We start from the raw sequence: 13622 nt of genomic DNA on the forward strand, positions 1-13622 counted from the left end.
AGATAGAAAGGGCATTAAGGGAGATGAAACTAAAAAAGGCCGTGGGGGTAGATAACATTCCCGTGGAACTGTTAAAATGCTTAGGGAAATGTGGGAGGAAGAGGCTATATGGGCTGATCCGTAGCATTTATGAGGAGGGAATCTGGCCGGAAGACTTTGTGAGAGCAGTTTTAGTTCCGATTCCAAAAAAGGTAAAGGCCACGTCATGTGAGGACTATAGGACAATTAGTTTGATATCCCACGCAGCTAAAGTTGTTCTCAGGATCATAAACAAAAGGATAGAGAGTAGGGCAAATGATTACTTAGGGGATGATCAGTTTGGGTTTAGGAAGGGGAGAGGTACGCGTGATGCCATTGCAGTAATGAGATTATTAATCGAGAGGAATATAGAACACAACCAGGAGGTATTTGCCTGTTTCGTAGATTTCGAAAAAGCGTTTGATAGAGTGAATTGGGAAAAACTAATGAGTATTCTGCAGAAAATAGGAATAGATTGGAGGGAAAGGAGGCTAATCCGCAACCTGTACATGTCTCAGACTGCTCAGGTGCGGGTGGGAAACGGGGAGACAGGATGGGCAGTGTTAGGAAGGGGTGTAAGGCAGGGTTGCCCATTATCACCGTTGCTGTTCAACCTGTATGCAGAGGAAATGATCAAAGAGGCATGGGAAGAACTAGAGGTAGGAATGAAAGTGGGCGGGGAATTCGTAAAATCAGTTAGGTTTGCTGATGACCAAGCTTTAGTTTGTCAGTCAGCCAAGGGGCTGCAAGCATTGCTGAGTGAATTGGAAATTCAGTGCGACAGGTATGGGATGAGAATCAACATTAATAAAACAAAGGTTATGCGATTTTCTAGAAAGAAAAAGGGCAAGCTTAACATTAAAATAGGAGGGCAAAAGCTAGAGCAGGTAGAACAGTTTACGTATCTCGGTAGTGTTTTGGACCAACACGGTCAAAGTAGTAGGGACGTAAGGAGAAGAATTGCGCTAGGCAAAGAGGCTTTCACAAGGAGGAGGGAGTTGATGACGGGGACTTTGAGTAAGGATGTTAAGAAAAGACTCGTAAAAACTTTGATATGGAGCGTAGCTATGTACGGCGCGGAAACGTGGTCATTGAAGCAGGAGGATAGACGTAGACTGGAGGCTTTTGAAATGTGGGTGTGGAGAAGAATGGAGAAGGTGAAATGGACAGAGAAGAAAACAAATGAGGAAGTACTTGGTATGGTGGGCGAAGAGAGGGGTTTGTTGGGAGCAATCCTATGGAGGCAGGAAAAGTGGATGAAGGGGGTGTTGACCGGCAGTGGGATGTTGAAGACTGTGATAGAGGGTAGAATGTTGGGCAAAAGAGGAAAGGGAAGGAACAGGATAGGGATGTTGGACGGGATGAAGGGCGGAAGAAAGTACTCAGAGATGAAGAGGGACCTGATGTAGAGTAGAATTTAGGGTTGTGTTTTGTTAGTAGCCACAAAATATTTGTTTGGTAGTTGTGTCCATCGAAAAACCTACCTTAACCGGTAGATTACCTTAAAAAAAAAAAAAAAAAAAAATATATATATATATATGTAAATTTCACCAATTTTATCACATTTGACAATGACAAAAAAAGTTGACTGAGACAGCATACATTCAAATTGATAAAACACGAAAGAAATAGCATCAGTACTGACAGTGATGCTACAATCAGTAAAACGTCAAAACTTGTAATGAACCACGTAGAATAAGAGAAGATCTAAAAGAAACCATGAAAATATGTCATTAGTTTCAATAGAATATGAAATAAAACTGTAGTGCCGATCATTCAGACATGAGGTTGGGATATCCTGGAAAATTCATTGAAGATTTGACACACAGCTTTCCCATGTTTACTTTTATTATATTTATTTCCTGATCATTTAAAAACAAAATTTTTCACAGGCTGCTGATCATAAAAAATTAGTTCCCATTCTTCTTTCTACTCACTGAAGCGTTGTGTGGCATGAAATAAAAGACGATCTTAAAGTATGGTACTTTATTTGAATTAAATTGCATTGTAACCGCAAAGGGCTTGACAAAAGGGTGACAGTTACACCTTGGATGTCCAATGAAACAACTGCTACTACCAAACATACACTAATGGTACGTAAATCACATTTATAATACGATACAAGGAAAGGTACTCCCCTCCTCAAAATTGAAGTAACTGCTATTAAAAGCTATGAGTAAATACAGAGAATTTAAATGCAAGCTCTAAAATGCATGACTAACCATTACACTATACAAACACTTCAGTTCCTTCAATTATTTCTATCTTAAATGGAACTCAAAATAATTTACATTTTTTTTTTGGATGAAAATAGCCAATACAAACGTTTTTACTAGCAAAATATCACAACGCATGCATTGAAATCCATCTTGATCTAGACAAAATATATGCTAAAATACACAAAATAATAGCTTTTCTTTTTCCAGTACTCGAGCACTTAACATTGGAAGAAACTCTTGACGAAACAAGTTTTATTTGGTAATAAATCTTTAATGATAATTTCTGTACATATTAATATATATATATATATATATATATATATATATATATATATATATATATATATATATATATATATATATATATATATATATATATGCCAACCAAACTATCATATCATTGAAGAATTTTGTAAAAGTATTACATAATTGGCATGTTGCCAAAACAAATATTTCTAGTTGGAAGATATGCAAACAACACACACTCACCATCAAAGTACATGGAAAGTAAACAATACAAGTAGACAGTTACTCTCTTTTGTGCCATTGGATTAGTGCTTCTTCTATAAACACTTAAAAAGTTCACTTCAGTTTGGCTTTAATTTTTATACCACATCAATGACAGCTAGCTTTATAATGCATTCTACCTTTCCAAATCTTGGAATCTATTCTCTTATGCATTTTTCCCAACCATGCATAAGTAAAAAAAAAACTAAAACCAACCCTCAAAACATCATAAAATTCATGGACTATTTATGAGGCATTAAAAAAATGTATCTAAATAGACTAAAGTTGAAAGAGTTCAATAGAAAAAAATGAATCAAGGAGAAAAATCATTCTGAGACGATGAACTATCATTCCCTGAAATGATTCTGATATCATTTGAAACTACTCAGCATTATTTTATTTTATTTCTAATCCTTCAATATCACATTACTATAATTTACAGAAGCACAGCACAGAGAGCACATTGGTAAAAATTAGTCAATTACATTTCTGAGTTAAAAAGCCATAATTGCTACAAAACAATCTGTAATAGCAAACGTCATAAAATGCTTTTATTTTCTTAATTTAAAAGGGAAAGATATTTTGGAAGATCAGAGGGCATCTGCTTCGTTAAATTGTTATAAAAATTGCAATTACTTTTGGCAAGTCCTTCAGTTTCTTTGAAGTTGACCATTTTAATCAGTAATTCAAGTCACAAAATACTATAACCAAACTTTAAGGTCGGTCATTTGCATTCCCATTAATTGACCCAGAATAAATCTTTACTACAAAATAAAATACAAAATAATACACAGGGAAAGCATTCAATTGTGGCCAGAAACATAAATTTCCAGTTTTCCAGCTCCATTTGAGGCCAACCAACATTTTGAGTATAACCCTTGAAGCAACCACACTGAATGCTTTTACAAAATCATTTTAAATATGCATTAACACAGTAAACCTGAAATCTAAGTACTTTCCCCATCATTTGCATCAAATATTTAATCTGCTTATCCTTTCAGGAAAACTTTTTTCATGCAACATTGCCTAATTTCCTTTAGCTTGAAGCCCTACACTAATTATTTTTCTGACCGCTATTTTTTCTAAAATTTTGCAACGCCTCGAAAATTAAATGAATTATTCAGAAAAAGGCTGCCAAGAGAATTAACTGGTAGCACATCACCACCAAAGTATTAAGTACTCTCTCTTATCTATCTCGAACAATTGATATTTAGGTAAAAATCATGAGAAAAATCACTTCGTTCGAATGGCATATTAACTAATTTATTGAACTATTTCCAGATGCAAAGATGGCATTCGCCATATCTAGTCCAAGAAATAAATTTTGTGCAAAGAGTGCTCTCCAATTTCTGAATCTAAAGAGTTTTTTATCTATTATGTACTCTTTCACAATCAACGTATCTATAGTTCCAACTTGAGCATATTTTGAGCAAAAACTCTGGAAATTAATTAATATTATTTTGATTTACAGGATTTTTTTTGCATCATCCTATGCAAAAACACGATAATTTTGATGTCAACGCTCTTTGAAGATCCCCTTCGCATATTTCTATATATATATATACATATACATACCTACTAACTCCAACATTACATTGTAACTTCAAAAAAGTTAAGAATGATTAAAATGAAGCTGATTTCTTCAAGACCATTTTCATTCTCTCAAGTGCTTAATATTAAAATTTTGTACTTCCACACAAAGATGGGTCAGTGAAATAATTGTTAATTAATCTTTTACACTAGATTTGATAAAAATGAGATCAATCCACATCACAAGAGCATAACTATGCCATTTAAGACATTAAAAGCAAAATCATCCTCACCTAGGTTACAAAGGCCTTCTCTTCATCTATATGGATAGCCACCAATAAATGTGGCAAAGTCTATGATTAGCTCAAAAGGAACTGAAGTCGTTGATGAATACAACTTGACCAGAAAGCAATAAAATGAGGCATCACCGCTTACTATAGCAAAATGCTACGACGTCTAGGAATAAACTAAATCTAACACGCAACCGATTCGTGATCAAATCAAAAAAAAAAGTATCATTGATTAGATTGAGCAATAAGAACATGTTTGTCTTTTAATTTGACACTGGAAGATTGACAGAATATGCCCATATTCTGAAAGATGACATATGTAAACCCTTAAAGACTAGTCAATAACAATTCTCCCTTCCATTTCTTTTTTTTTGGCACAATAAACTGGCAAATAATGTCCTTAAAATATATATAAATCTTGACGGCAGGATTTTTTTTTATGTTTGATGCTTCCGAGAAACATCTTTGTAAGTTTTTTTGAGCATTCGGTACGAAACCAGAGCAAAACGTGCATAGAATAAGCATACAGTGTAAATATACAACAAATTGACACACTTCACGTGGATGCCCCACACCCTGAATGCAAAACATTACACGCATCTCTTAAGAATGCCATTTTATCAAATTAAGTTCTTCAAACTAACAGACTTTCACTTTCCTCCACTTCAAAAAAACCACTTTTGATTCTAATGTCTTTGAGAAAAACTCTGGAACAAGATATTATTATTACAGGAACATTCAAGTCTTCTTCTTTCACGTAGATCTACATATAAAAAAAAAAGAACCTACCTATTTAACAAGGTAGCATGACACTAAAAAATATTCCAAACACAAAATAAGTTGCAGATTTAGGCAAAAAAAACTAACGCACAGACATTTCCTATCAATATGCCTGCATGGTTAAAGCAATAATAAAACATGGTTAAGACAGGAAATAATCAAACATACACAGTCTATTCCAACTGTCACTAAACTATCTTATTTTTGGCTCTTTTGCTGGAGTAATGTCGACAATTTTGATCTAGTTTAAAAAGCATAACATTCCCAAACCATGAAGTGAACTGCAAGAGCAAATTAGATACATGACAGGACTTATAATTGGCAACCACTCGTTGATCAATAGGATTCAGTCTAGTGCACTGAACGGACACACACACACACACACACACACACACACACACAAACATAAAAAAAAGGAGAGAGTCGTGGAATTCCAAACAGAATCACAACATGCCAACTAAACTGAAAAATAATGGAGTGCACTGATTGATTTCATGCATGCCCATCGGTGCATATCCACATAAATGTTCTAGCTGATAAAAAAAAATACCATCGAGAAAAAATTCAAACCTGACCATAGAGAGAAAATAAGAATGTCTCCTTGGGGGGGGGGGGGAATATGAGCATCCACGTGAGCTGGACATGAAAGTGTTCTTTCAAACACTTAACACACTTAACATCCACGAAGAGGACGATTTTTTTTTTTTTACCAACTTGAATACTTGAGTAGGAAGCAAAATATGATATATCACAATATAAAATTTCAATGGAAGGAATTCAACTTTGGACAGATCTGATTATGAATCACAGGCTGATCAAAGGATTAGGCTGTATATGGTGCCCACATTCACACATCCAATAATATATAAATTTGCACATTAAAATATATGTATATATATATATATGTATGGCACAATAAACAAGAGCTAATAAACACAGCTGCAAATAGTCAACATTATGTTGCCCTCAGAAGAGTGACATCAATTACACGCACCTGCTTCCCTTCCTCAAAGAGTAGTTAATACCACATGACGATAAAAACAGTGTTGAGGTCCAGGTTCAAGTTTTCTACCACTAGGTACTGAAACAACAAAACAATTTGAACGGCATGTATTAATTCAGGGGCGAACAACATAAGATTCATGAAATATAACATGCAAAAATCAAACAAACCACCACTCCAATAAAATAATTGCCAATATTTGTCTAATAAAAAAATATCCTGCTTGCTTCCCGAAATTTTTTTCATTTTTAATTTCTCAATGCGAAATAGATTTTTTTTTTATTTTTCATCTTTTCATAATGCGAATTGATAAATTTTTTACGAGTCAATAAAGAAGCATTGCTAAAAACCACATTCATTTCATAATCTCTTATGCTAAATTTAAGCACATTAGACATGTAAAACTACTGATAGGATGATTATGACGTTTAATTAATACCATAAATGGACTTGCTTCTAAAATAACCACTACGGGCTAAGAATTACAGGAAATGCCACTAAAATCCCCTTAATATTCATTCATGAATACAAAGTACAATTTACAAGTATACAGTAGAGAAGTACATTAGAGATGTAAGTTCAGTCAAGGATAAGGATATTAAGAGAACATTCCCAAAGAACTCCTTATAAGGAATAAGAAAATGAGGGAGGAAGAGTTTTTAGTTTTTTATTGACTAATTTATAGAATTTACATGTATGGCAGAGGAAATTGGCCTGAAGATTTTGGCGAGTGAGTGCATATTAATTTATTTTACAAACAGAAAAAAGTTGGGAATAAAAGAGGAAAAAAGAATACTAAGCTTGATTTCGTACGCAGCTAAAGTGGTTCCCAGGACTATCAACAAAAGGATAAAGAGTAAGTAGGGCAAATGATTACTAAGGAGATTATCATTTAGGGTTCAGGAAGGGGAGAGGTAAGCTCGTGATGCCATTGCAGTAATGAGATTATTAATCGAGAGGAATATAGAATACAATCAGGACATATTTATATGATTAGTAGATTTCCATGCTTTTGATGGAGTAAACTGGGGGTAATTAATAAGTGTATTGCTGAAAATAGGAATAGATTGGAGAGACAGGAGGCTAATCCACAAACTGTACATGTCTCAGACTGCTCAGGTGCGAGTGGTGGACAGAGAGTCGGGATGGCAAGTTACACTGCAACAATTTCAGAGTGTAAAAATCATTTGCCTTGACTGGGATTCGAACCCAGATCCCTCAATATCCGGTCAAGTGCTTTAGCCAGTTAAGCTATCAAGGTGTCCTCTTAAACTATGAAATTTTGGGGGGCTTTTAAAGGAACAAGATGCTGTGACGAAATACCACATATACAATGCCTCAGGCATTCGTAGCCATGCACGATGCATCACAGTTCACGAGGTTAATACCAACTTTTAACGATGAGGATGTTTTAACTATGACAAATTTCAAGAAACTGCAGGAGATGCCGCAAAAGTTACTGGCTAAAGCATTCCGCCAGACATCGAGGGATACGGGTTCGAATTCTGGTCGAAGCAAATGATTTTTACTCTCTGGAATTGTTGCATTGTAATGCATATTTGGTGGATGGCTCTGTCAAAAATTGCTGTTTCGGCATCTCCCACAGTTTCTTTGGACGGGATGGGAAGTGTTCAGAGGAGGGGAAAGAAAGGATTGTCCATTATCACCTGTGCTGTTCAATGTATATGAGGAGAAAATGGTTCAAGAGGCATGGGAAAATCAAGAGAAGGGAATGAAAATCAAAGGGTAATTCACAAAATCAGTTAGGTTTGCAGATGATCAAGCTTAGGTAATCCAGTCAGCCAAGACATTGCAAGCACTCTTCAGTGCTTTGGAAAGTCAGTGAAATAGGTATCAGATAAGAATTAATGCAAACCAAACAAAGGTTATGCAGTTTTCAAGAAAGGGAAAAACCTAAGTTAAATATTCAAAAAGGAATTCATAACCCTAAGCATATGGGACAGTTAACCTATATCGGAAGTGTTTTGAATCAAAACGGTGAAAGTAGTTGGGATATACAAAGAAGAATTATGTTACCAATTGAGCTTTCACGAGGAGGAGAGAATTAATTGATGATGGGAACGTTGAGTAAGCATATTAAGAAATGGCACATCAAAATTTTGATGTGGAGTCAGGTTTTGCACAGCAAGCTAACATGATCATTAAGGCAAGATGATAGGCATAGATGGGAGACTTTTGAGATAATGTGAGTGTGGAAATGGATGGAGAAGGTGTAGTGGGCAGGAAGGAAACAAACTAGGAAGTGCTAGAAAGAGAATAGCTCAAGAGAAAGAGATAGGAGAGGAGAGGGGATTGTTGGGAGAAATTATAAGGAGGCATTTAAGGTGGATTCAAAGTGTTTCAATTGGATACGGGATTTTGAAGACTGTGATAGAGGAGAGAATGTTTGGCATATGAGGAAAGGGCAGAAATAGGATAGAGATTTCGGGTGGAATGGAGAGATGAAGGAATTATACAGAATCAAAGATGTGCTTACTGCAGTGTCAGATTCAAGATTGCATTATGTTAGGAAGGGCAAGGGATATGTATCATTGTACTTTTGTGTAAGCTGTGTCCATCCAAAGCCTACTTTAAGAGGTAGAATACTGATTAATAATAATAATAATGGAGACCTATTCTGGTCATAAAAAAATTGGAAACCAAGAGTGATGTGTACACTTAGGAGAACATAAATTCAATTCCCTGGCTGGGGTTGAATTCCGAGTATGACTGTATCCTAATTTTTATGCCAACAACATAATTATTTTCTAGTCAGTTCCTATTGAGAGTTGTTCTGGGAAGTATCAAGGAAAAGAGCAAATCACGATGGAATGAATGGTCTCTCCTCACCTTTAATTTGTCGTCATAGGAATACGGGATGGGTTGTCCATTGGCAGACACCCCCTTGATGGGACCATTGACACCCATTACTCTGATGGCTCCAAGGTTGACGGATATTGGCACCCCACGCCACGTGAGTACACCCGAAAGCACAGATGCCCTCACCGTTCCTTCAATCTTCTCGTTAAGGTACATGGCCTCGTCTTCAGCTTTGCTCTCGGGCTTAGTGTTCTCTGGACCGACGGTGAACGTCATGAAGGAGTAGTGACCCTCGTCCCAAGTGTCTGCAAAGCAAGAAAAGCACACAGACACAATGACCACATGAATCAACTCAATCAAAAAAAAAAAGTAATGGTAGCCATTAATTTTATGAATTCCTTTTCGAGATTTTTTTTCCCAATTTTCTCAATGAATATTTATGTTCTTTTCCAAAGATGTTGTCCCCGTTTTTGGAATCTGATTAGGTATTTTTTTTTTAATTGGATCATCCTTCATTGCTTTGAATATCAATGGTATCAATGGAGATGGTGCAACACTAGTATTATGCTATGGCCTGGATACACAGTGGCCTTAGGATAATGAACTGATCTTAAAACTTTAAAAAGGACATTCTTCTCATCAGGAATTCCTAATTTCCAAATATTTTCCATTTGCACAATTTCAACCTTCTGACTTTTTACAAAAAAATTCATCTCTTTTCCCCAAATGTACTCTCTCTCTCAACTATGCAAAGAATTTCAAAATTTTCCTGATAATGTGGTCACCCTGCAAAGTATGATATATTATATGGGCACTCTTATGTTTGACATGTACACTTGTTTAGGGAGACTGTAAAATGAAAGGAAAAAATTATTTTGAGAATAGATCTTGCAAATGCTAATAACATATCTAACGTGTTAGTATGTACACACGAAATCATATCAGGGGACAATTTAAAAAATTGGAATTATTTCAATTAGAAGTTAGAGCAAAGCGACCACTTTTGATTCAGAAAACGTTTAGATGAAATAAATTGTCGATAACTAGCATACTTCACTGCCATACACATATACTGAATCTTCACTTAGTATCCTGACATGTACATTTTCCTAATATGTGCAATTAGTTTCCATATAACCTGTAAAAACATTGCTTTTGTATTTAAAGTTAAGACCCTGAACATTTTCCATCAAACCTCTGATTATATAAAGCTCTGATAGCCGTACTAACTTCCTCCTACTCCAAGATTTTGAGCTAAGGTAATAAACTTTCAATCTTACAGTATTTTTTTCATTTTATACCCATCAAATCGTGGAACAAAAGAGCGTGAAAACTTAAATGTATTCCAAAAATTCTTGATTGAACATAAGAAGTGGTCATAATTTCTCATAATAGATGGATTAGTATTTTGCAGCCTCAAACATCAATCAATAACACAGACAGGTTGTACCCTTTAGAAATACTAAGGCAAATTTAAACAATAGTTATTGCCCCAACAAAGTTGTCATTCAGCTCATGGAAAAACACTTTAATTTGGAATTACTCAGGGATCTAACACACATATGAATCACTTCCACAGGGTCATGTCTTTGATTACCAACTATTCAAGACATACCATTCTATAAAAAAAAACCATAAACACAGTAATCAACCCAAAAGTCGGTTTAGTAGGTGATGGTAGAGATCACCCAGTACTAAGCCCTATACGGCGTGTGAAAATTCACACATCAGGGTAGGGGGTCCAGTTCCTTTCCCTGTGCCGGTTATGGTTTCCCAGGAAGATCTGGTACCCAAAAAAATCACTTTAGCTTTGGTGGAGCTGCAGGTGCCCAGAGTGCCTTGCCCGGGAATCGAACCCGGGACCCTCCGGTCAGCAGTCCGACACTCTACCCACTGGACTACCGCGACCCACATCATTCTATATTATCATTATTATTAGAACTCAAATGTACAGATGGACAATGTCAGGTGACACACAAGTCCCAAGAATGACAATCTAACTTGCCTTTGAAAAATAACATGACATCTCAAATCCAATCAATATCACAAAATATAACAATTAAAATCGGTCAGAAAAAATATATACCTAGAGGAAACTTCCAAACACCAATCTCTATTGCAAAAAAAAAAGAAAATCCCCATTTCAATAACATCAGTTTCCCAAAATAACTGATAAATGTTCAGATAGCACCGTTGATGAACCTAATTATGTTAATTCCTGACTGCATACACCAGAAATATTCACTGGGTCACTAAATGACATAACCACTAAGGGAATTAAGGCAAACTTGGGTGGGGTCAAATGGCAGAACACTTACTCAGGGCATCATCTTCATCCCAATAAAGGACTCCAGCTGCACATGTTTCATTGTCCAAGGCAATCATAAGCTCAAGCTTATTTTTTCGACTGAAAGAATTTTTAAATACTTATCAAAAAAATGAGATTCAGAATATAAAAATTTAAAACTCAATAAGTACTGCCCACACAAACTAGCAGCAAGTTTGGATTCTCATTAATCCTCTACAAGATATTGGGTTTAAGGATCCATGGTATACACAACAAGAGAAAGACAGGCAGGGAGTACAATTGATTGCAAGTCTGCCACAGTCGAAAAACAATAATGTTCCAAAATTACTATCCGTGAGACTTTCAACCAAGTTTTAATTATATACACAGGGTGCGCCTCTTAAATCCAGACAAGCACGCGTTTCCTCGAACGAGATTTCCTCGCCGGGATAGCGAAACCTTCCCAAGACTTCTCTGAAGCATTACTATACTTAGCTAAAATATCAAGTATGTCACCGAGGTGGACAACGTCAAAATCGGCATGCAGGAATGCTGGGAGTCGTCCCCGGAAGACGTGCAGACAAACTATGGCGAGCAGTACTTCCAAGACTTCAAAGTAAGACGACAAAAGAACTCTCCCAACAACCATTATTGAGTGTATTCATTCTCCAAGGTTACCACACGTCCTCATTTTTTTGCGGCTAAAATTATCATTTTTACCCCGACGTTACCCCGCCGGCCTCGGTGGCGGCGGGGTAACGTCCTCGTCTGCCAATCCATGGGTCGCGGGTTCGATTCCCGCCTGGGTGGGTTTTCTTCCACCTAGGGCTTGGGTGTTTGTAATTGTCTCCATTGTTATTCTTTGTTAATAGTCTGATGTAAAGGCCAGAGTGCTGTTTTCGGACTAATGGCTAAATAAATAAATTTTCCGAGAAAAAATTATTTTCCCTGAAAAGTTTTGAAATTTCATGAAAACTACCCGCAATTTGAATTATGTCTTGTTATGCTATTCAGATGCCCATTATTTTCAAAGAAGGTGGTAGTAGACCAAGATCCCATTTTATAATGTCTCTTAAGTTAAATGATTAATTAATGAGAACTTACTTAACTTGGAGACTACCGACAAATCCGATTTTGTAAACAAATAAATAATGGTCATTGGTGACTGTGAATATTGTAGCCGTAGAGACACCGTCTGTCGGTTATTTAGCTGTTCAACGGTCGGTTTTTATCCTTCATAGCGGTCATAAAACTGAGTTTTGGTCTTAACTGGAGGTTAAACTAAACCTTCAGTTAAACACCACACAAAACCTGGCCTTAGGCAAACATAGGCAGGGTACCTAGAGTGGATAATTATTTTTCCCTCATTAGTTTTCCTATTAATGTAAAGTTAAATGATAGGTATATTGTATTCCCTCCATATCCATAATTAAGTACTTAAAGCAGAGAGTGGTTATTTTCAGAAACTTCTCAAAATCTCACTATCGATGATAATGATTGACTCTGTTAATGCAATGAAATAACCAAAATATTAATTGCTAAATAACTTGATAACTACCATTGAAAGCATTGAATTATATTTCTTTAATCTTCATCATCTTCTGAGAACATGAATTGAACAAAAGTTCACAAGTCATCATTAAAATGAATTCACCAGTATTAAATTAGCAGCAATTAATTAATTACAAAAAAACTAGCGTCAACTAATACAATTTATTTTTAAAAACAAATTTTTTAAGTAAAAATTTGGGTGTTAGCGATTACACAAATAGAGACAGTAATTTTTTTGGGCATACATCTGATTTCTTTAAAATTCTACAAGTGCTGCCATGAGTACACAATATTTCAACATTTGATCAGCATCGTGTAAAATTCTCGAAGGTCAAAGACTAAATTTAACAGAGTGTTAAGATTGGTTTGGAGGTATTAGTTCTAGTACCGGTCCTCCAAATTTGCTACAAGACTTTCCATTCAGGGGAATTTATATTAAATACATCTATTGGTACAACCGCAAAACATTGTGGTAGTATTTCGCTACAGTCCCAATTCCTTCTGTAATGTAGGGTTTCAAATTATCTGATGGGTGGAAACCATACAAATGCCTCCAAACTAATTCAGTGGCCGACTGATAAAGGACATCTTCAATGTCCACATGGTCCATGTTCTTC

The 13622-nt window shown here is 35.8% G+C and overlaps 1 protein-coding gene across 2 annotated transcripts in view; it reads right to left on the reverse strand.

Moving 5' to 3' along the window:
* Positions 1-1989: 1989 nt before the first annotated feature.
* Positions 1990-13622, reverse strand: part of LOC139689198 (lysosomal alpha-glucosidase-like) — a 37587-nt gene continuing 25954 nt past the window's right edge. For both annotated transcript variants that reach the window (XM_071586296.1, XM_071586295.1), the window contains 3 exons: positions 11486-11574; positions 9198-9472; positions 1990-6425 (listed from right to left, as the gene is read on the reverse strand). In XM_071586296.1, coding sequence (XP_071442397.1) covers positions 6363-6425; positions 9198-9472; positions 11486-11574 — 427 coding nt within the window. In that variant the 3' untranslated portion in view covers positions 1990-6362. The remainder of the gene's footprint in view (positions 6426-9197; positions 9473-11485; positions 11575-13622) is intronic.

Source organism: Hetaerina americana, unplaced genomic scaffold (genome assembly GCF_022747635.1).
Source record: "Hetaerina americana unplaced genomic scaffold, ioHetAmer1.1.p SCAF_1, whole genome shotgun sequence".
Classification (NCBI taxonomy): Eukaryota; Metazoa; Arthropoda; class Insecta; order Odonata; family Calopterygidae; genus Hetaerina; species Hetaerina americana.